This window comes from Oncorhynchus mykiss, chromosome 31, assembly GCF_013265735.2.
Source record: "Oncorhynchus mykiss isolate Arlee chromosome 31, USDA_OmykA_1.1, whole genome shotgun sequence".
Classification (NCBI taxonomy): domain Eukaryota; kingdom Metazoa; phylum Chordata; class Actinopteri; order Salmoniformes; family Salmonidae; genus Oncorhynchus; species Oncorhynchus mykiss.
In genome coordinates, this window is record NC_050571.1 from 33240897 (window position 1) to 33266316 (window position 25420).

Here is a 25420-nt window from a genome sequence, read left to right on the forward strand (position 1 = left end):
AAAAGGATCTTCTATATCCTCCCCCCACTTCCTGACCCTGTGTATCGCACACCCTCTCTGCTGTACAGAATCCTGGCCAACTTTTCAATAAAATGGAAAATCTTGATTTCAAAACGTTGTCTTTTGTATTGTGACCGATGACTCTCATGACCAAGATGACACTGTGTGAATAAAAGTGCTAACAGGTCATAATATGAAAATCATATCAGTACAGATTCATCAATGTTGAGGTCAAAGGTAATAAAAATACACATACCGATAAGAGAATATGCAACAACAACAAAAAAACATGAAAAATATACATAAATGAGATGTTTTGAGATGAAGTCAGAGCTGAGCACTGCAGGTCATTTTCAACTCCTCAGTCCTCTCCACTCCTGCGCATTAGGTGGTGCTCATAAATCATCAACTGTCCACCAACGAAACAGTATAGGCATTTTAATGTCATAGATTTTTCCCGGTGGAAACTTGTGGAATAGACACCGTCTGGAATGCGGTTTAAAACTCTGTTCCATCTGACTGCGCAATCTACTGTCTCATCAGCCCAGCCAGGCAATTTTTAAACTTGATCTCCACTATAAAAAATCATCAAGACATTATCTCACATTTCTTTTAGACTAACATTTAGTTTCCAACAGTGGAGATTTGTATAAACCTTGCTGTCTGTCTCTCTGACGTTTGAGAAATTGTTTCAATATTCAAATTCGATCTCCAGCTGTCCCATAGTAATGAACGTGTTGTTATGGATACAGTATATACAAAGAAATATTAGTTGAAAAAAATGTCAAATGAAACGAAGTGCAGCTAGTTTGCAGTCTTTCCAGCTTCAGTTTGAAGTTATTGTCTTAGCTGTGTTGTTGGCTAGCTCCTTTGACGTGACTGTAAGTTAGCCGTAGTTGGCTAACTAGCAAGCAACGGATAAGAACGCTGCCTGCCAGTATATCAATAGAACATGTAGAACGAACGACTGGGTCGCGTCGATAGATACAGAACAAAAAGACTGAACGACTGGTCGTGTCTCTGGCAATTGAACCCAACCAGCCGGTTTGGGTAGCAACCTTAGATTTGTGTCGCGACTATGTCTTGTGGAAGGATGAAATAGTATGAATAAATGAATCAAAATAATGTCAATCATTATTTGAAAATGTTTGTAACCCGTTGTATAAAAGTGATAATGCCCATACATCCAGCCAATCATGCAAAGACAGAGGAGGAGAAAGCAGAGTTGAAGAAGTCTGGAGGAGTGCCACGTCCAAAGTATTCCACTCTCCCTAAGCCTCAGGCTTCTTCTCAGCCCTCACAGGCTGCAGGCTCCAGGCTCCAATCCTGTGAGTAGGGAGGAGTTTGAGACAGAATCAGAGGTATAGGGGAACCAGGGCATTGAGGACTGGCTAGCCCCCCATTGAGGACGACGAGGCCCTGGGTGAGTCCCAGCATCGACAGGGCTTTGAGCCGCTCCCGTTCTGACATGCTGGGCTCAGACTCTGCGTCAGATGACAAGGAGAGGGAAGAGGACCCCACCTGGGTGCCTTTCGACCCCCAGACCTTCCAGCATGACCCAGACGCCAGTATCCTTGCTCTTCGAGGGTGTCCCCGCTGCGGCACAGGAAAAAAAAACATCATAATGTCGAAGTTAAAGAGGAAGAGGAAGAGGTAGAGGTGGTGGTGGTGTCCTACTCCTTGTCTCTGGAACCCAAAAAGAAACCCAAAGACTGTGCCTGCCAGGAGTGCGGGAAGGCCTTCAATCCCAGCACGACCGGGAAAGGCACATTCACACCCATAGCAGGGAGAAGCCGTTCCACTGCCCCTGCTGCGACAGACGCTTCAACGACAGTAGGAACATGCTTAAACACAATGCTGATCCACCACCTCTGGTTAGAATGCGGCACTGGGATCTCAGAGAGGGGGAATCTCAGCAGGTACAGGGCCCACATTCATGGCAGTATGCCCAAGTCCCAATGTGAGGACTGTGGGAAGACCTACATAGCCTGCTCTGGGCTGGCCCAGTAATTTAGGGGGTCTACAATTATGGCCAAGTTTCACCAGGTACTACCTCTAGCGATCAAACTATTGAAGATCAGTCATTTCTAATGGGGGGAGGAGACATTCAGCAATTTATCTGCAGGCCGGTGACTAGAGAGCTCGCTGGGAGAGTTCGGTGATTCCTTATGGCAAGGTATTTCTTGCAGCATAACGGGATGGGAGGATTGAGGGATGGGAAGTTTCATGAATCGAGAGAACATAATGACATTGATTATGAAAAACAGTGCATGTGAACAGAGAAAATTAGTTTTAAAAATCTATATGATAGATGAAGAGATTATATCCAGCCTATATTCTATTATACAGTACCTCGTATCAATACCTTTTCATGCTTTTGAAAAATATTTTCAGGCATTTTATTTTCTCAAGACTTTACTTGATGACAACTGGACGTGAAGGACTGAATGTATGTTAATGTTTGTCCTCCCGAAGAGAGAGCTTTCGCCGTGAGTGCCTTTCTGAGTTGAGACAGAGAGAAATGCTTTATGAAATATATGTTATAAGCAAGCACACAAAATGATGAAGTTTTTATAACCAGTTACATTGCTATTGTGTGGGATATTGGTTTAATTAATTGTGTCCATGATATTTACTGAGAGGGGGAGAGATGCCTGAGGCCTTGCCGAACCCCTGGCTGAAGCCAACCATCTGAAACAGCAAGGAAGAGGGACCGCCTGGCAAGGGAACACCTGAAAATCAGACAACCCCTCCATCACTCTCTATCTCTACTCCTCTCTTTCTCTCCTGTGGTCCGACCTTGCCCCCCCCCCCCCCCCCCCCCCATCCCACATTCCTTCTTTCCATTGCAGCACCAAAGAGGGAACGATGATGATTCTCGTCTCAGGGTATGATGTACCATGGGAAAAGGATCTTCTATATCCTCCCCCCACTTCCTGACCCTGTGTATCGCACACCCTCTCTGCTGTACAGAATCCTGGCCAACTTTTCAAAAAAATGGAAAATCTTGATTTCAAAACGTTGTCTTTTGTATTGTGACCGATGACTCTCATGACCAAGATGACACTGTGTGAATAAAAGTGCTAACAGGTCATAATATGAAAATCATATCAGTACAGATTCATCAATGTTGAGGTCAAAGGTAATAAAAATACACATACCGATAAGAGAATATGCAACAACAACAAAAAAACATGAAAAATATACATAAATGAGATGTTTTGAGATGAAGTCAGAGCTGAGCACTGCAGGTCATTTTCAACTCCTCAGTCCTCTCCACTCCTGCGCATTAGGTGGTGCTCATAAATCATCAACTGTCCACCAACGAAACAGTATAGGCATTTTAATGTCATAGATTTTTCCCGGTGGAAACTTGTGGAATAGACACCGTCTGGAATGCGGTTTAAAACTCTGTTCCATCTGACTGCGCAATCTACTGTCTCATCAGCCCAGCCAGGCAATTTTTAAACTTGATCTCCACTATAAAAAATCATCAAGACATTATCTCACATTTCTTTTAGACTAACATTTAGTTTCCAACAGTGGAGATTTGTATAAACCTTGCTGTCTGTCTCTCTGACGTTTGAGAAATTGTTTCAATATTCAAATTCGATCTCCAGCTGTCCCATAGTAATGAACGTGTTGTTATGGATACAGTATATACAAAGAAATATTAGTTGAAAAAAATGTCAAATGAAACGAAGTGCAGCTAGTTTGCAGTCTTTCCAGCTTCAGTTTGAAGTTATTGTCTTAGCTGTGTTGTTGGCTAGCTCCTTTGACGTGACTGTAAGTTAGCCGTAGTTGGCTAACTAGCAAGCAACGGATAAGAACGCTGCCTGCCAGTATATCAATAGAACATGTAGAACGAACGACTGGGTCGCGTCGATAGATACAGAACAAAAAGACTGAACGACTGGTCGTGTCTCTGGCAATTGAACCCAACCAGCCGGTTTGGGTAGCAACCTTAGATTTGTGTCGCGACTATGTCTTGTGGAAGGATGAAATAGTATGAATAAATGAATCAAAATAATGTCAATCATTATTTGAAAATGTTTGTAACCCGTTGTATAAAAGTGATAATGCCCATACATCCAGCCAATCATGCAAAGACAGAGGAGGAGAAAGCAGAGTTGAAGAAGTCTGGAGGAGTGCCACGTCCAAAGTATTCCACTCTCCCTAAGCCTCAGGCTTCTTCTCAGCCCTCACAGGCTGCAGGCTCCAGGCTCCAATCCTGTGAGTAGGGAGGAGTTTGAGACAGAATCAGAGGTATAGGGGAACCAGGGCATTGAGGACTGGCTAGCCCCCCATTGAGGACGACGAGGCCCTGGGTGAGTCCCAGCATCGACAGGGCTTTGAGCCGCTCCCGTTCTGACATGCTGGGCTCAGACTCTGCGTCAGATGACAAGGAGAGGGAAGAGGACCCCACCTGGGTGCCTTTCGACCCCCAGACCTTCCAGCATGACCCAGACGCCAGTATCCTTGCTCTTCGAGGGTGTCCCCGCTGCGGCACAGGAAAAAAAAACATCATAATGTCGAAGTTAAAGAGGAAGAGGAAGAGGTAGAGGTGGTGGTGGTGTCCTACTCCTTGTCTCTGGAACCCAAAAAGAAACCCAAAGACTGTGCCTGCCAGGAGTGCGGGAAGGCCTTCAATCCCAGCACGACCGGGAAAGGCACATTCACACCCATAGCAGGGAGAAGCCGTTCCACTGCCCCTGCTGCGACAGACGCTTCAACGACAGTAGGAACATGCTTAAACACAATGCTGATCCACCACCTCTGGTTAGAATGCGGCACTGGGATCTCAGAGAGGGGGAATCTCAGCAGGTACAGGGCCCACATTCATGGCAGTATGCCCAAGTCCCAATGTGAGGACTGTGGGAAGACCTACATAGCCTGCTCTGGGCTGGCCCAGTAATTTAGGGGGTCTACAATTATGGCCAAGTTTCACCAGGTACTACCTCTAGCGATCAAACTATTGAAGATCAGTCATTTCTAATGGGGGGAGGAGACATTCAGCAATTTATCTGCAGGCCGGTGACTAGAGAGCTCGCTGGGAGAGTTCGGTGATTCCTTATGGCAAGGTATTTCTTGCAGCATAACGGGATGGGAGGATTGAGGGATGGGAAGTTTCATGAATCGAGAGAACATAATGACATTGATTATGAAAAACAGTGCATGTGAACAGAGAAAATTAGTTTTAAAAATCTATATGATAGATGAAGAGATTATATCCAGCCTATATTCTATTATACAGTACCTCGTATCAATACCTTTTCATGCTTTTGAAAAATATTTTCAGGCATTTTATTTTCTCAAGACTTTACTTGATGACAACTGGACGTGAAGGACTGAATGTATGTTAATGTTTGTCCTCCCGAAGAGAGAGCTTTCGCCGTGAGTGCCTTTCTGAGTTGAGACAGAGAGAAATGCTTTATGAAATATATGTTATAAGCAAGCACACAAAATGATGAAGTTTTTATAACCAGTTACATTGCTATTGTGTGGGATATTGGTTTAATTAATTGTGTCCATGATATTTACTGAGAGGGGGAGAGATGCCTGAGGCCTTGCCGAACCCCTGGCTGAAGCCAACCATCTGAAACAGCAAGGAAGAGGGACCGCCTGGCAAGGGAACACCTGAAAATCAGACAACCCCTCCATCACTCTCTATCTCTACTCCTCTCTTTCTCTCCTGTGGTCCGACCTTGCCCCCCCCCCCCCCCCCCCCCATCCCACATTCCTTCTTTCCATTGCAGCACCAAAGAGGGAACGATGATGATTCTCGTCTCAGGGTATGATGTACCATGGGAAAAGGATCTTCTATATCCTCCCCCCACTTCCTGACCCTGTGTATCGCACACCCTCTCTGCTGTACAGAATCCTGGCCAACTTTTAAAAAAAATGGAAAATCTTGATTTCAAAACGTTGTCTTTTGTATTGTGACCGATGACTCTCATGACCAAGATGACACTGTGTGAATAAAAGTGCTAACAGGTCATAATATGAAAATCATATCAGTACAGATTCATCAATGTTGAGGTCAAAGGTAATAAAAATACACATACCGATAAGAGAATATGCAACAACAACAAAAAAACATGAAAAATATACATAAATGAGATGTTTTGAGATGAAGTCAGAGCTGAGCACTGCAGGTCATTTTCAACTCCTCAGTCCTCTCCACTCCTGCGCATTAGGTGGTGCTCATAAATCATCAACTGTCCACCAACGAAACAGTATAGGCATTTTAATGTCATAGATTTTTCCCGGTGGAAACTTGTGGAATAGACACCGTCTGGAATGCGGTTTAAAACTCTGTTCCATCTGACTGCGCAATCTACTGTCTCATCAGCCCAGCCAGGCAATTTTTAAACTTGATCTCCACTATAAAAAATCATCAAGACATTATCTCACATTTCTTTTAGACTAACATTTAGTTTCCAACAGTGGAGATTTGTATAAACCTTGCTGTCTGTCTCTCTGACGTTTGAGAAATTGTTTCAATATTCAAATTCGATCTCCAGCTGTCCCATAGTAATGAACGTGTTGTTATGGATACAGTATATACAAAGAAATATTAGTTGAAAAAAATGTCAAATGAAACGAAGTGCAGCTAGTTTGCAGTCTTTCCAGCTTCAGTTTGAAGTTATTGTCTTAGCTGTGTTGTTGGCTAGCTCCTTTGACGTGACTGTAAGTTAGCCGTAGTTGGCTAACTAGCAAGCAACGGATAAGAACGCTGCCTGCCAGTATATCAATAGAACATGTAGAACGAACGACTGGGTCGCGTCGATAGATACAGAACAAAAAGACTGAACGACTGGTCGTGTCTCTGGCAATTGAACCCAACCAGCCGGTTTGGGTAGCAACCTTAGATTTGTGTCGCGACTATGTCTTGTGGAAGGATGAAATAGTATGAATAAATGAATCAAAATAATGTCAATCATTATTTGAAAATGTTTGTAACCCGTTGTATAAAAGTGATAATGCCCATACATCCAGCCAATCATGCAAAGACAGAGCTTTCGCCGTGAGTGCCTTTCTGAGTTGAGACAGAGAGAAATGCTTTATGAATGTGGGGATCTGTACTTCACTGTTAAAGTAAACAATCATGGGTCAAAATAGTGTGTGGCTGTGTTTCATACATCTTAAGGCCTGGATTCAATGCAAGGCACATCATAACTCATAACGCTACTTTTAAGGGTAGTTTACCCTTGAGGCGACATGCACAGCGTTTGCTATACATGCACATTGTCGGCCGTCTAGTGTCATGGAAATTCAGAGAGACCTGGACAACCATCTTCAAACCAACATCTTTATTTAATATCGATTAATTATTGCAATAATGAGACTAGTCAACCCAACACTCTTGACTGTTGGGCCGAGCAGCCTAAACCTTTACAGAAATGCAGAGTTCTTTATATAGCCGACACTAAGAATGCTTATTTATGGCTGGTTCCTCCCCTCCCATGCAGACCAAGGGGCAAGGTGGTGTTTGTCTTAACCCCACCCTGGCTTTGTTTCCCAGACGCCAGGTGGATTTAGAGACAATGAAGGATTGTTCTAAACTCTTCCAGGCCATCTCTATCTGTGTTGCACTCACCACATATTGTCTATGGAATTCAGTCTTCAATTAATTTGTCAGCTCAAGCCATCTCTAGTGACCCATAAACCCAGATTAGCTGCAGGGAGTGGAGACCATAAAGACACAGCATTAGTAGAACATAAATGTCTTACCATTAGTTAAATATTAATTGCTAACCATTATTATCAAATAAATCAGGTAAATACATAATTGTTTTATCACATTGCTCTATTACAAGGTTTAAAAAGATATTACGTTATCGCTCAGAATTTCTCAGCAAAGTCAGAGTATATTTTTCATCAGTACGAAATAAATCATCATGTTGATACTGAGCATACTGCCATTGGTCAGCATGGTAGAAACTCAAATTAGCATATCTTGTTGGACAAATCCCGGTTTAAGTTAAATGTATTCGGTTTAGTGCCTAATGAACATAAAACAGGACAAGCATCATAATCCCATTATCTATAAGGCAACGTCTATGGCTATGTGCCATTAGCACAAACCTGCTATGGTTCCTGAGTTTTTATCATTATCATCTAAATGTAATTTGCTAATGGATATAATAAAATAGATTAGGATTAGGATTCACTCTCAGGATCAGAGTTCACCCTCTCCATTCACCAAGGCATGCTGAGAATAGTATCAATCTCTTTGGCACACAACTTCTTTACACATGTCACAATCAGCATAAATCAATCAAAACAATCAACCCATAATACATGAATTGCTCCACTCATATAGTGATTAACATACTAAAAACTTACTCAAATCAATTACTCAGTTTTAAAAATCATTCAGTTTCCAAATCATCATTAAAACTCCATTTTGAATGGCATTGCTCAATGATTCACATTGGTTCTGTCACTCAAAGTTAAAACACATCAACACTGGCAGAATGTACCTTTATATTAACATACAATATATTCATCCTATAATTGTAGAATTAACTTTCTCATCACAATTACAATAACTCAATGCACTCTTAGCCTAAATTACTATACATTTAGCAGTGTGTAGACCTTCTCAATCAATCGGATACCCCAAAATAAACTATTTCAAACAAGTCTAAATCAATTATGGCATGGTAGACCAACCCCCCCCCCCCCCCCTTTCCCGGCACTTAATCTTCTGGCAAGTCTTAATTTTCTTCTTCAAATAGTTTCACAGTTCAAAGTGGATGGCCCATGATAATGTCTGTGGTGGAATCTTCAAACAATCACCTTTATTGAATATTGATTCATTATTGAAATAATTAGGCTGGTCGACCCAACACCCTTGAGTGAGAGTCTAAACTTTACAGACAATGCTGTTTCTTATATAGCTGACACTAAGAATGCTTAGTCATGGCTGGTTCAACCCCTCCCATACAGATTGGGGGCACCATAAACCACTTTGGGTTTATCCTTTCAAAATCTGCATCCGGTGCCGTTTCCCAGATGCAAGGATGATTATACACAATAAGGATTATGTCCTACTCCCCCGGGCTCTCTTTATCTTAAGACAGACACACCACTAATCATAGAATTACTTGGTTTTATTACATAGCCATCACTTAATCAGTTGCCAAGCCCAAGCTTCAAAAGACTCCTCTCAGTTCACTCAGAAAGAGAGTTCTAAGAACCCCACTCTATTGCATAATCTTGTAATTTTGCTACCATATGTCCCAATTTCAATGTCTAAGGAATAATCCGATTTTCCCAAACAGACTGTCTCACTATAGCCCCACCACAAACTCCTATTATGTCTTGTCTTTGCCAACCAGTATACCAGCAACATAAGAAATGTTTTTGAACGGATCTCTCTTCATGCTCACTCCACGTGCTACAGGTTGCTGGCTCGGACTCAGGTCTCTCGGTAGAGGTGGTGCAGGACAGGGCCGTATTGAACGCCTTTGTCGCTCTTCTTCAGCTGGTTAGAGGGGTTTTGAGGTCCACACTGTTTGGTCAAATTGTCACTTTCGTGCATCTAGATACTCTACCATCTTCGCCATAATCTCGAAAAAGGACAGATCAGAACAACAGTATAGTTCAGTTCATTTCTGATTCAGGAAATCCAGACAAGCAATTCAAGAAATCTAAACAAATTATTTACTGTATGACAAATGATTACTACTACCAATATTCTCAATGCAAATCTCTAAAACACATGTCAAAGAGAATAACACATTCCGTTGAAACAATTTTCCAACTTGGTTAATACTCCCTTATCATACTGTCAACCTCATCGCAGACTAACAGGGTCAGGAAGTTAGACCTCTAGCCCATCGGGAGAAATCCCAACGATCCAGCAGACCCAATCTGGTGAGATTTGTATAGAAACAAAACAACCAATGATACACCATTCAATACACTTCTACATATCACTCAAGGTGTGTAAACTTTAATCCAAAATTATAAACTTCTCTGTAATTATGAGTATTACAAATTACCTTAAAATCAGTATTAAATATCACCTTTAAATCATCCAATTACCACATAGCTTTCTAGTGAGGGCGATCAAACCACACTAGAAAGTCAGGACAAGGCGATTCAAACCTTTGAAATAAGTGTTTCTATCACGACTTATGGCGAGACTCAAATGCCGACACAGGAGGCAGATGGTTTGAGCTCTGATATTTATTATAGTCCAAGGGATAGACAAAAGGCAGGTCGGGGACAGGCAAGAGTTCATAGCCAGGGCAGAGTCCAAAATGGTACAGAGCGGCAGGCAGGCTTGAGGTCAGGGGCAGGTAGAGTGGTCAGGCAGGCGGGCTCAGATTCTGGACAGGCAAGGGTCAAAATCAGGAGGACGAGAAAAAGAGAGACTGGGGAAAACAGGAGCTGAGAGAAAAACGCTGGTTGACTTGGCAAACAAGACAAACTGACACAGACAGAAACCCCAGGTATAAATACCCAGGGGATAAGTGGGGAAGATGGGCAACACCTGGAGGGGGGTGGAGACAAGCGCAAGGACAGGTGAAACAGATCAGGGTGTGACAGTTTCTCTATTTGACAAAGTATTTAAAAACAGGGAAACATTTCATACATTCCAGATCCAAAGGTTACAGTAAGCTTCTTCAGTACATTTCTTACCAAAATAATTCAATTAAAACTCAGAAAAGAAAAACGTCAGAAAATTCCACGTGTGTGCCCCTTTAAAATACATATCCTCAAATTTGTGAAAAACTCAATAAAAGATCATTAAAAAGACCACTCATAATAAATCAGACATAGCATTAAAAACACTAACAAATCTTCATAATGCACAGTAAAAACAAGCTACATTTGCCAGGCCCTATTTAAGGTTTCCCTTAACATACATACTGTAGATAACTTCCATCAGTCCTGGAAGAAAGAATCCTACTCAAACACATCAGAAAATACAACGTTCCATTAAGTGGAATAGACACCTTCTAAAGAAAACAATCCCAGAGCCCCTTTCCGGTGATCTTATCAGTTGAAAAACTAAAGGAGAGCGGCACACTCTTGGAGCTCAGATGCAAAAATGGAAATAACCTAATATCCACCATTTCGACAGAGAAGCTGTCTTCATCAGGTATAATGACAAACACTGCGGGGTGACTAGTGTACATGGTGTCAAAGGACACACACAGGTGTCTGTAATCATGGCCGGGTGTGGCCTGATATCATTGGTTAATTCTCATACATTAAAATAGCATGCAAAAAACGTAAATCGATAGCATACGATCATAAATACAATTTGGCTACATAAGCCTACAAACATTTACAATAGCAAACTCGCAATAATCACAAGAATGGCTTCAGATCAAAGTCTCAGATGAGACCGAAGGGAGCAAGGGTCTTTAAATTAAAGATCCAGGCAGCCTCTCATTTGAACAATAAATTGTAGGGAGGGTGGGAGGGTGACATGTTCGATGCCAATATAAGTAGGGTTGAAATCGGATGGTTTGCTTCCAAAAAGCTGGCCGCAACTGGGTAAACCGAGTTTTTGCACCTAATGGTGCTACGATGCTCCGAGATTCGTACTTTTAATTTGCGCTTTGTTTTACCCATATCATTTTTACCACAAGGGCAAGTTATAAGATAAATAATTGCCTTAGTGGAGCACGTGATAACACCTTTGATTGGGATTTGTTTCCCTGTTGGGGGGTGGTTGAAGGATCTACATGTATAAGTGTCATTGCATTGAGCACATCCATGACACTTGTAGTTTCCATCCGGTAGGGGCGCAAATAGACGTTGTGCAGGGATATCTTGGGGTGGTAAATCAGAGTTTACCAATTCATCTCTAAGATTTCTGCCCTGTGAGAATACAACCAAGGGAGGGTCCGAAAACACATTACCGATACTGTCATCGGATCTTAGAATGTGCCAATGTTTGTGAACGATTCCCTTCATTTGTTCAGAGCACTTTGAATAGCGGGTAGTTAATACGCAAGAATGCTTCTTTTTGCAAGACTGACTTTGAAAAAGGTCATGTTTTGAATTTTCTCAATGGCAGTATTAATCTGACCATTTTTGTGCCCCCTCTCCTTGAATTGACTGTAGGGCAATTTTCAAGGGAAGTGGGGGACAACTATCAGCCCTCAACAAACTGTTACGATCAGTAGGTATCCTGTAGAAATCAGTATATAGAACATTATCTTCAAACAAGATCAGAAGATCAAGGAAACTGATTTGACGTGTGTCAGATTGCATAGTAAATCTCAGATATTCAGTTAAGTTAGTTAAGAAAAGCATGGAACGCCTGGAGCTGTTTTTCATCACCCCTCCATAGAACAAAAATATCATTAAAGTACCGTTTCCAAATAATACTGTTAGGCTAGAAAACATTTTTTGAGAGGACTGAAAATAGATGTTAATGTTTCTCCATGTAACCCACATACAAATTAGCATAGTTAGGAGCCATGGGGGATCCCATAGCAGTACCCTTCGTCTGAATAAAGAAATCATTTAGAAACATGAAGTAGCGCCCCTTCTGAGGATACAATAGTCCCTTTTCCAGTACACAACACACTGACGTCACGCACATGAACTCAACAAAAAAAGAAACGTCCCTGTTTCAGGACCCTGTCTTCCAAAGATAATTCGTAAAAATCCAAATAACTTCACAGATCTTCATTGTAAAGGGTTTAAACACTGGTTCCCATGCTTGTTCAATGAACCATAAACAATTAATGAACAAGCACCTGTGGAAAGGTCGTTAAGACACTAACAGTTTACAGGCGGTAGGCAATTAATGTCACAGTTGTGAAAACTTAGGACACTAAAGAGGCCTTTCTACTGACTGAAAAACACCAAAAGAAAGATTCCCTGCTCATCTGCGTGAACATGCCTTAGGCATGCTGCAAGGAGGCATGAGGACTGCAGATGTGGCCAGGGCAATAAATTGCAATGTCCGTACTGTGAGATGCCTAAGACAGCGCTACAGGGAGATAGGGAGACAGGGAGACAGGGAGGACAGCTGATCGTCCTCGCAGTGGCAGACCAAGTGTAACAACACCTGCACAGGATCGGTACATCCAAACATCACACCTGTGGGACAGGTACAGGATGGCAGCAACAACTGCCCGAGTTACACCAGGAACGCACAATCCCTCCATCAGTGCTCAGGCTGTCCGCAATTGGCTGAGAGAGGCTGGACTGAGGGCTCGTAGGCCTGTTGTAAGGCAGGTCCTCACCAGCCATCACCGGCAATAGTGTTGCCTATCTTCACTGATGAGTCGCGGTTTTGTCTCACCAGGGGTGATGGTTGGATTTGCGTTTATCGTTTAAGGAATGAGCGTTACACCGAGGCCTGTACTCTGGAGTGGGATCAATTTGGAGGTGGAGGGTCCGTCATGGTCTGGGGCGGTGTGTCACAGCATCATCGGACTGAAGTTGTTGTGATTGCAGTCAATCTCAACACTGTGCGTTACAGGGAAGACATCCTCCTCCCTTGTGTGGTACCTTTCCTGCAGGCTCATCCTGACATGACCCTCCAGCATGACAATGCCACCAGCCTTACTGCTCGTTCTGTGTGTGATTTCCTGAAAGACAGGAATGTCAGTGTTCTGCCAGGGCCAGCGAAGAGCCCGGATCTCAATCCCATTGAGCACGTCTGGGACCTTTTGGGTCGGAGGGTGAGGGCTAGGGCCATCCCCCCCAGAACTGTCCGGGAACTTGCAGGTGCCTTGGTGGAAGAGTGGGGTAACATCTCACAGCAAGAACTGGCAAATCTGGTGCAGTCCATGAGGAGGAGATGCACTGCAGTACTTAATGCAGCTGATGGCCACACCAGATACTGACTGTTACTGTAATGGGGTGGCAGGGAAGTCAGGCACAGGAGAACGAAATTGGTATAAACTGAGTTATTTAATAAATGCTTACAAACTCCGAAAACCAACATACAAAATAAAGAAAGTGGGTAAAAACCTGTCGCACACCATAACATACTTGGCACCAATACATACAACAAACAATTCCCAACAAGGACATGGGGGAAAACAGAGGGAAAATATACAACATGTAATTTAGGGATATTGAAACCAGGTGAGTGTGAAAACAAGGCAAAACAAATGGAACATGAAAAATGGATCGGCGATGGCTAGAAGACCCGTGACGTCGACCGCCGAACACCGCCGAACACCGCCCGAACAAGGAGAGGACAAGGAGAGGAACCGACTTCGGCAGAAGTCGTGACAGTTACTTTTGATTTTGACTCCACTTTGTTCAGGGACACATTATTCAATTTCTGTTAGTCACATGTCTGTTTAACTTGTTCAGTTTATGTCTCAGTTGTTGAATCTTGTTATGTTCATACAAATATTTACACATGTTAATTTGCTGAAAATAAACGCAGTTGACCGTGAGAGGAAGTTTATTTTTTTGCTGAGTTTATTTCAGCCAATGTTATAATGCATGTACTGGAAGGTAGTTAATTAGGGTCACGTTGCAAAAGAAAATGTTCCATAGCTTCAATACCGCCCTCGTGTGGAAGATTTGTGTATAACGACTCAACATCTAAAGTAACTAACAAAGTGTTATAAGGGAGAGGATCGAGAGATTCAGTAATAGAGATAATACTGCTGGTGTCCTTTACAATTGAAGGAGGGGAGCTGTTCTGCCAGTGGTCTAATAAAAAAGTAATCAAAAGTCGATAGAGGGGCGTTACTGCATCAATGCCCGCCTTGTGCAATTTCGGCAAAGTATAGAAAGTGGCAATTTTAGGGTGTTGAGTAGCCAAAAAGTCGTGTTCTTTTTTGGTTATCTGACCAGAACTCAAATACCCATTTAGGACAGTAAAGATCGTGTTCTGAAATTGGGCAGTGGGGTCACTTCTGAGTTTCTTGTAATAGGTGTTGTCAAGCAGTTGTCTATGACACTCATTTACATAAACTGTCCTCTCCATGAGCACAACCGACCCACCCTTATCAGCAGGACGAATAAGGACTGATGTATCGGATTGTATATCAAGCAAAGCTTGTTTTCATCCTTAGGTAAATTATGGAAAGATATGTACTCCTGCTTGTTATTAAGGAGATGAACAACATATTTTTCAACGAGTCTGCAATATGTCTCAATAGAGTGATTGCGATTGGCTGGAGGTACAAAACAATGCTTACTTCTAAAATGAGTCAGAGTATGTGCAGGTGAGCAACCTACATGTTCAGTAGAAATATCACGATTAGGGGAGCTAAAGTATTCCCTTAAACGTATATTTCTAAAAGACGTATACATGTCTACCTTAACATCAAAATCGTTGCACTGAGTTGTAGGCACAAAAGATAACCCTTTATTAAGCAAGGATACATGGACAGGGCTCAATATCTTGCTTGATAAATTAAAGACACTCAGTCCCGTTGATTCTGGGACCGTGTGAAAGTCCCCAATGAAAGTCGTTTCTTCTTACCCGGTCGGGTGCGGCATCTCGTTGGTGCGCATGCCCGCGGCCACCTCGGCCCTTCCGTCGGCTCACTCCCTCGTTGGATAAAAAAACGCGACTGGAAGCGGATGAGGCGCTGGTTGTAGAGCGTTGGTCAGACTGGGGTGGATGGAAGTAAGCAGTTTCCCTCCTGCGTCTGTCATGGAGAGCAGGACCTCTTTTGTCAGAGTTTCTCCAGAAGTAGACTTTGTCCTTGGCCTTGTCACCCTCCCTAGGAGAGGGGGTGACCTCGACAATTTATTGTTAAAACGAGAGGCTGCCTGGATCTAATTTAAAGACCCTTGCTCCCTTCGGTCTCATAGTAGACTTTGATCTGAAGCCATTCTTGTGATTTTGCTATTGTAAATGTTTTTAGGATTATATAGCCAAATTGTATCTGTGATCGTATGTTATCCATTTATGTTATTTTGTATTCTATTTTAATATATGATAATTAACCAATGATATCAGGCCACACCCGGCCATTATTACAGACACCTGTGTGTGTCCTTTGATACCATATAAACTAGTCACCCCGCAGTGTTTGTCATTATACCCTGATGAAAACAGCTTGTCCGTCGAAACGTTGGTTATTAGGTTATTTCAATTATTGCATCCGAGCTCCTAGAGTGTGCGGCTCTCATTTAAGAGTTATATTCCGCTAGCCAGCATCTCGCCTAAATAGGTGTGCGTTTCATTCGCCTCTAATCTTATCAATTTAACCTGTTGCATTAATTTAGTGAAAATATAAACCCCGTTGTAACATATCTAGAACCTCAATATTCAATATTAAAACCTTCACTTTAAATACTTGACACTGTTCCACGTAATGGAAACAGATGATTGTTTTAAATGACATTACCTTCCTGCTCCAATTTACTGGTGTTACCTAAACTACAAAACCAAGCAACGATAATCAGAAACTGTCAAAGAACGTTTCTCATACCTCTACTTCAAATCTCCCACTGCCTGCCTGCTTTCAACCGCAGCTAATCTATTTTACAATCTCAAGGCTCAATCCCTCTACTCATCATTTAACCTTGTATTGAAACGTCAGCTTTTCAAATTACTAAAATATTGCATCTTTAGAGTGCTACCCAAAAATAAAACACTAATAATATATTACCATTCTCATACTTTCAACACTCATTAAGTTTACCTCAACCCTCCTTATCAATGTCTTCGCTGCTGTCACCCATCGTAAGGTTTAGAAAATAAAACTAGAAGGCAAAGTTTTCATTGTAGTCTACCCTAACAATATTACTCTATATTTAAACTGTTTTTTTTTGTTTACATTTAACCTTTATTTAAGTCAGTTAAGAACAAATTCTTATTTACAATGACGGCCTACACCGGCCATACCCGGACGATGCTGGGCCAATTGTGCTCTGCCCTATCGGACTCCCAATCATGTGATACAGCCTGGATTCGAACCAGGCACTGTAGTGACGCCTCTTGCACTGAGATGCAGTGCCTTAGACCTCTGCTGGATATTCCCTTTCTGCCTCACACTTATTAAACGTCTATTATTATAAGATGAAATGTGCCAAATGTATAAAATACACTAGCCAATTCTTAAGGAAAAAACACATTCCGGTGGGCACAATACTACAGCCTCTTACTGCCCACAACTTTGATCCATTGCTGTTGTAGCCTAGTTTTATCATGCAACAAATAATACCCATGTTTAGTTATCAGTTATGATCATAGCCACAGCTCTATCGATATTGTCAATCAGCTATTATTAGAATTAACACTTGCAATTCTTTGACAAGCATATATTCAGTTCATGATTCAGTGATTCAAATACGACTCCATTCTCAGTAGATTATTCCAGCACACTATTTAGGCCACACAAAAACATACTACCTCGAAATCACCTCGCTATTTATGTTAAATAAATTAGCCTTTCGATTTGAACTAAGCAAGCTATTAAAACGTTCAGTTTACATCTTAAAACAAACACTGGCTGCTATATTTTTCAAAAAAAAAACATGCCAATAGTTGGAAATTACAATCAGAGACTCAGATTTCAGTCAGTAACATAGACCCAATGCTATTTAAATGACAAATAAATCAAATTATAATGGTTTGTGGTCTTAACATCTGGCAAATAATAACAACACAATTACCAGGTCATCAAAGTGTTCCTCTAGTTGAATCGACATGCATTGATTTGGAAACAGATCTGGCTAGGTCAATAAAAACGGATGATCATTGCTCTTGCGACAGAATGCAATTCCTTCCTTTACATCACATCGGCTTTGTAATGATTATTATCTTGATGAAAATTACGCCGAAATTCCACCTTAATTCGCTCTAACTTCATGGAAAAAAGGATTTATTCAATAAAGGCCATATGGGCAGTTTTCTCTAAATGTATTTATTAACCCGTCCGGGATAAATCTGTTTAGACAGTCATATAATGCTTTAACCTTTAACCTTTAACCTAATCTCTAACAAATTATCCATAAAGAGTCCACTCTGAACCTACCAGAAGACCCCTGTTACATATTATTATCATTATCAAATTTCTAATAAACTATTATAAACATACAATTTCTCATTTTCTCTCATATCTTCACAGAATCCATGTATAACGTAGGAACTCTTAGGTGCTCACATGAATTAACCACTCCATGTGCGTTTCCAACGACTCTCCATCCCTACAAAGCAGCTCTATATATGGAAACGTATTATTGAAATTTAAATCAGCCTATTATACACATTTCTTTATCTTATTATCCAAACTTCAGACACTCACGCAACTCTCATATCACATTCACAAGACACACGGGGGAAATGAGAGTGTAGGGAAAACTGGTTAGCGCTGTTTTTAGATTTCAAACCCTGTCTATATGAACAGGGAAACCCATACCATTATCAAAATATTGCCTAATTATGGCCTCCTGGGTGGCGCAGTGGTTAAGGGTGCTGTACTACAGCGCCAGCTGTGCCATCAGAGACTCTGGGTTCGCGCCCAGGCTCTGTCGTAACCCAGCCCCTCCCTTGGATCTTCAGGAGCGGTCAACAGGTGAAGTTGCAGATCACCTCCCCATTGACAAAAATGCAGTGGAAATTCTTACTGAGTGAGACCTGGACAATCATCTTTATTTAATATCATTATTGCAATAATGAGACTAGTTAACCCAACAGACTGTTGGGCTGAGCAGCCTAACCTTTACAAAAATACAGAGTTCTTTATATAGCTGACACTAAGAATGCTTAGTCATGGCTGGTTCCACTCCTCCCATGCAGACCAAGGGGCATCATAAGCCACTCTGGGTTCATCCTGTGGTCATCTACACGGGGTTTTTTGTCTTAAACCCCACGCTGGCTTAATTTCCCAGATGCCAGAATGATTTAAAGGATTATTTAGCCTGTACAACTACAACTGGTTTTGGAGTTATAGTCTGGAGTAGGGCTGTTGTGGTGATCATATTACCGCTACACCGGTAGTCATGAGTTATGACCGCAGTCAAATTCCACGTGACCGTTGAGTCATGGTAGTCTCCTTTTATGCACTCTGGGTATGTGTTCAGTACCCAACTTGCTAACGACTGTCAGGTTGCTAATGACGTGGGACAACAGGTTGAAACTGAGTGGAAAACATGTTTTTTTATGGATGTTGTTTCAAAGACAAACACAACAAAATGGACAGGGCTTTCTAAGGTGATGAATAATTCAAAACACAAGCCGATAAACAATGAGTATACCAAACATTAGGAACACCTTACCAATATTGGGTTGTACTCCCACCGTTTGCCCTCAGAACAACCTCAATTCATCAGGGCATGGACTTTCCTGTTTGCTTATGAGTGTGGTTTTAGTGCCAGCATTGGTCTGTGGTGGTATGTAGACAGCTACGAAAAATACAGATGAAAACTCTCTAGGTAGATAGTGTGGTCTACAGCTTATCATGAGATACTCTACCTCACCGAAGCAAAACCTCAAAACTGCCTTAGATATCGTGCAACAGCTGTTGTTTACAAATATGCATAGGCCCCCGCCTTGTGTCTTACTAGAGGCTGCTGTTCTATCCTGCCGATGGAGTGTATAACCCGCCAGCTGTATGTTATTAATGTGATCATTCTGCCACAACTCGGTGAAACACAAGATATTACAGTTTTTAATGTCCCGTTGGTAGGATATACGTGCTTTCGGTTCGTCCCATTTATTTCCCAGCGATTGAACGTTAGCTAACAGTACGAATGGCAAAGGCAGATTAACCACTTGTCGCCTGATCCCCACAAGGCACCCTGATCTCTTTCTGTGAAATCTCCCTTTCTTTCTCCAGAAAATGACTGGGATGAAGGACTGTTTGTTCTGGTGTTTGGAGTATATCCTTCCTGTCCAACTCATTAACGAAAGATTCTTTGTCCAATTCGAGGTGAGTAATCGCTGTTCTGATGTCCAGAAGCTATTTTCGGTCATAAGAGAAGTTAGCAGCAACATTATGTACAAAATAAGTTACAAACAATGCAAAAAAAACGAACAAAATAGCACGGTTGGTTAAGAGCCAATAAAGCAGCAGCCATCCCCTCTGGCACCATTAGACCCATGGTGCAGTTATTCATTACACTTTGGATGGTGTGTCAATACACCCAGTCACTACAAAGATACAGGCGTGCTTCCTAACTCAGTTGTCGGAGAGGAAGGAAACTTCTCAGGCCAATGGTGATTTTAAAACAGTTATAGAGTATAATGGCTGTGATATGGGAAAACTGAGGATTTATCAACAATATTGTAGTTACTCCACAATAATAACCTAATTGACAGAGTGAAAAGAAGGAAACATCCTGAATACAAAGTGTTATGTTTGGGACAAATCCAATACAACACATTACTGTGTGCCACTCTCCAGATTTTCAAACATAGTAGTGGCTGCATCATGTTATGTGTATGCTTGTAGTTGTTAAGGACTGGTGAGTTTTTCAGGATAAAAAAATTAACGGAATGGAGCTAAGCACAGGCAAAATCCTAGAGGAAAACCTGGTTCAGTGTGCTTTCCACCAGACACTAGAAGATAAATTCACCTTTCAGCAGGACAATAGCCTAAAACACAAGGCGAAATATACACTGGAGTTACTTACCATAAAGACAGTGAATTTTCCTGAATGGCCAAGATACAGTTTTGACTAAAAAATGCTTGAAAATCTATGCAAAACTTGAAAATGGCTGTCTAGCAATGATCAAAAAACAAATTGACAGAGCTTCAATAATTTTGAAAAGAATAATCAGCAAATATTGTGTGAATACTTTCTGATTGTCATGTTTAGAAGTTCATAAAATTGCTTAGTCGAGTTGGTTGAAACTGATCTTTTCCCACCCACTATGTGCTCATTTGCCTTGAACAGAAGAGGTGCCATAGAAAGTGAATCTATCATAGAGATGAAGGATCACAATCTAGAATCCTGTCCCCCTTTGTCTTTTTAACCAGGCAAGTCAGTTAAGAACAAATTCTTATTTTCAATTACTTCAGTGGGTTAACTGCCTCGTTCAGGGGCAGAACGACAGATTTTTTACCTTGTCAGCTCGGGGATTCGATCTTGCAACCTTTCAGTTACTAGTCCAACGCTCTAACCACTAGGCTACCTGCCACCCCTAGTCTTACATTGTGTCTCATTTGATAAAATGATCATCAATAAATGAATTAGTCAGAAACTGTCATATAAATAATTACATTTGAGAGAACATATAAACAGCAATAGAAACAACAAAGAGTATTTTTTTATTTGAAAAAAACCCATCACATTTTACAAACAAGGTTAAACCCTTGAACACGCATACAAACAGAGTAAAAATGTTCACTTCTAAAAAAAATGAACTGTTAAAAGATAAGACATAATAATAACAGCCATGCGTTAGGATTTTGATATGTTACAACAGAACAATGTTCATTCCTATAGCGGAGGTGTATAAAGATGGCGACCCCCATGCACTTACAGTACCACACGTTCCTCATTTTGCTACATTTGCCGTATTGTACATTGCTCTCTGTCATTTTTTGTTGTGAGCAGAGCATACTATACATGATCTCAATCCTTGCATCAAGACATCGGCAATTTGAAAAAACAAAAATTTGTGCTGATTTATTGATTAATTGAACCATATCAAGCGCGGTAGTTAAAAAAAACTCAGTTGACAGAGTGGTGTGTACTCATGGATGCCAAGGGAAGCCAGGCTTCCCCAAAACACTTACACTTAAACATTTTACGTCTTTTGTCTCTCTGTGTTTCAGAATTTTCCTTCAATTCGGAAGAGGCTGAATGAATCTCACGAAAAGCATCTGAGAGAGTGAAACAGCGCCCCCTCTTTCTTAGTAGGTGTAGCCCAGCTGATGCTGTCTGGTCAAAAAGAGTATGACATTGTTGCCGCCTGTAGCATTGAACGCAAGGGAAGCCAGCAAGCATTTGGCCTCCCTTGATACATATTTAAAGATAAATTATAACCAATCAGCGTTGAGATAAACGAGCTCAACTGTGAATGGTCCTGGTGTACCAAAAAATGATTATAACAGTGATCCAGATCCAACCATAAATTCATACATTGTGCGCCTGGTCTGATAGGAAGTTCAATATGTAGCTAGATGTAGTAGGCCAACGTTAACTAGTTGGCCTGGCGCAACATTGCCTATGAACGGAAGTTAGGCTAGCGAGCAAGAATTTTAGCCAGGTAGCCTAGGACAACAAAAACTAAAAGAGTGTACAGAGTCATAGACCGTTTAGGCAACATGAGAGAGGAGGATGGCATTGGCGTTTCTTGTTTTTGAAATCTTGTTTTTTAAATCTTTTAGAAATCTTTTAGTTGTCACTGTATTAAACTGTAAACTGTTGTCACTGTATTAAACTAAGCCTTAGGCCTATATTGTCTCTGCCTATATATCATGGTGGGAAGGCATATAAATAACAGGTTATTGAGCAACCAACGCAATTATCACAAAACATAGGCTGTAATATGGCTTTTTTCCCCCCTGGCTTGGCTTCCCCGGTGATTTTAACCACGCACCACTACCGAGTGGATAGTGCTGAAACAATGACGTAATATCTGAACCCTGTCACCGTTATGCACGTTTGTCACATCTTGAGTTATAAGATTTGTAGAACTACCTTAGGATTTCACTCAATTTACTGTAAGTGCTGCTTAACAAAATTAACGTTGTAAGTGCTGCTTAATTAACAAAAATAACGTTGTAAGTGCTGCTTAATTAACAAAATGAACGTTATAAGTGCTGCTTAACAAAAATAACGTTATAAGTGCTGCTTAACAAAAATAACGTTATAAGTGCTGCTTAACAAAAATAACGTTATAAGTGCTGCTTAACAAAATGAACGTTATAAGTGCTGCTTAACAAAATGAACGTTATAAGTGCTGCTTAACAAAAATAACGTTATAAGTGCTGCTTAACAAAATGAACGTTATAAGTGCTGCTTAACAAAAATAACGTTTTAGAATCGATGCTCAGTCACTAGCATGGTGCAAGAATGTTCACTACAAATGCAGTGGTCCCTTTTCCAGTTGTTGCACAACGACTCCGTCTGTTTATCTCAGCGTGACATCATTCGAACAAATTCTGTGAAAAGAGAGAGAACGTGACAGAGAGAGGAAAAGGAAAAAGTATTATCCTATACACAAACCAACAGAAAAGCTGAAGCCACTGTTTCTGACAAACATAACTCAGTACTGAAACTTCACACACGCACACACACACACACACACACGCAAGCACACAAACACACACACACACACACACGCAAGCACACACACACACACACACACACACACGCGCATACACGCATACACGCACACTCACGCATATGGGGATTTTAGGTCCCCACAAGGATAGAAGAATCAACCCACACACACCCTCAAAGTTGACCAGTCCATCCCCGTTGAGGTCCACATCCCGGAGGATCTCATCAATCTCTCTGTTTGTCAGCTGTTCTCCCATCAGTTTCTTCATGGCCTCCCTAAGCTCCGTTATACTGATCTGACCATCACCGTTAGTATCGAACTGAGAGAGGGAGAGAGAGAGACAGAGACAGAGAGACAGAGAGACAGAGAAAGGGACAGAAAAACAAAGAAAGAGAGACAGAGAGAGAGAGAGAGAGACAGAGAGAGACAGAGAAAGGGAGAGAGGAGAGGGGATATAGTGACAGTTACTCACATTGAGTGAGACCGCAACCATTTCTGTCAGCTTTGAGCCCACACAATCTGAGAGAGAAAGACTGACCTCCTTGAATGCGTCTCGTAGTTCTTTCACTCCGATCATATCTGCTGTCTCTGCCAGCATCTTTGGGCCCATCAGCTCCACAAAGTCCTCAAAGTCTAGTTTGCCCCCACCTACAGACCAGAAGAAAAAAAAATAGGTATATATATTTTTTTTACATTTCTTTTACATTTCTTAAACTTTTATTTAACTTGGCAAGTCAGTTAAAAACAAATTCTTATTTACAATGACGGCCTACCCCGGCCAAACCTGGACGACGCTGGGCCAATTGTGCGCCGCCCTATGGGACTCCCAATCACAGTCGGATGTGATACAGCCTGGATTCGAACCAGGTACAGTAGTGACGCCTCTGGCACTGAGATGCAGTGCCTTAGACCGCTGCGCCACTCGGGAGCCCTCGGGAACACGACTACTATTTCTCACAGTTACATTATGGATACGGCTAATGTCTTTCTTTACTGACTCCGTGCTTCCTGGGTCCATCATTCGTTGTAATATCACCACTCTAGAGTTTCAGATATTCTATGATTCTGTGGCGTTTCCCCCGTCTCATGTTGATGATGACGTCAGACTCACAGATGGACTGGCCCAGCTCGATGAGCTCCATCTCTGTGGGCATGTAGCCCATGGTCCTCATGCACTCTCCTAGGTCCTTGTAGCTGATGTAGCCATTCTTCTTCTTATCAAACTCCAGAAACGCCTCGCGGAGCTCTGCGCGCGCACACAGGCACAGACATACAAGCGCACACACAGGGTAAGAATTGGATCATCTACACTGAAACACGTGTAGTGGTTTATGATTATGACTATGTCAGATAGAGGGGTGTAATCTACCTTCAATCTCCTCAGGTCGTAGGTCCCTGTCCTGTCGGAGGTAGCAGAGGGACACACATAAGCAGACTGGTAGTTGCACATGAACACACACACACACACACACCACACCACACACTCACACATGTACATCACAAACACTCAAGACTTATGACAACAACACAATCTGTTTACACACGTACCCACGATCAGACCAACGTTCGCCGCATGCCTCTACGTTGACACAAACACCGCAGTCAAATGCACAGATGAAAATCTAAAGGTCGACAAAAGCACAAATGTCCAACCACTGATATCCTGAAATGCACAACGCACTTCAATCACAAAGACAATGGGAGCCAATTGGCCAAAAGGCAGCAGGAGGATGAGAGGAAAGCCGGGGTAGAGAGGCAGAAGGTCTGCCGTTTGAGAAGACTTTTTAAGGCAGGGCCGTACATGTGATTTGCAGCGGGCCAGTAGACACACATTAGTAGAAAGAGTAAACCAGGATGCTCTGCAAAGTCAGACTAAATACGATATCTATCTGGTACATTACGTCGAAAAGGATGGGATATATCTGAATCTAATTGTATACAGATGACATTGTGAGAGACATCTGTTTGTGTTATGGAACGGGTAAAAAAATACTTTTACGTCAACGTAAATCACCATAGGGAGGGTTGCCCCTGGCAACAGCTGGAGATTAGGAGATTTGGGAGGTTTAGTATGAGTGCACACATAATGTGCATTGTCGGTGCAACCACACACACACTGTAGGTGGTGTCTGTTCCGGTGTGGTACAGTATAGGAAGAGAAAATCCCTGTAGTTCTATTTTTCTTTACAGTCTTTACCACAGATGTTCTTCTTGGAGTCTCCCTGTATATGATCTGCTCTGAGTGTACAAAACATTAGGAACACCAGCTCTTTCCAT

At 41.8% G+C, this 25420-nt stretch overlaps 1 protein-coding gene across 2 annotated transcripts in view; it reads right to left on the bottom strand.

The window, feature by feature from the left end:
- Nucleotides 1–21166: 21166 nt before the first annotated feature.
- Nucleotides 21167–25420, bottom strand: part of cabp2b (calcium binding protein 2b) — a 16151-nt gene continuing 11897 nt past the window's right edge. For both annotated transcript variants that reach the window (XM_021583995.2, XM_021583996.2), the window contains 5 exons: nt 24513–24543; nt 24255–24389; nt 23682–23791; nt 23315–23462; nt 21167–23021 (listed from right to left, as the gene is read on the bottom strand). In XM_021583995.2, the coding sequence (XP_021439670.2) occupies nt 22996–23021; nt 23315–23462; nt 23682–23791; nt 24255–24389; nt 24513–24543 (450 nt within the window). In that variant the 3' untranslated portion in view covers nt 21167–22995. The remainder of the gene's footprint in view (nt 23022–23314; nt 23463–23681; nt 23792–24254; nt 24390–24512; nt 24544–25420) is intronic.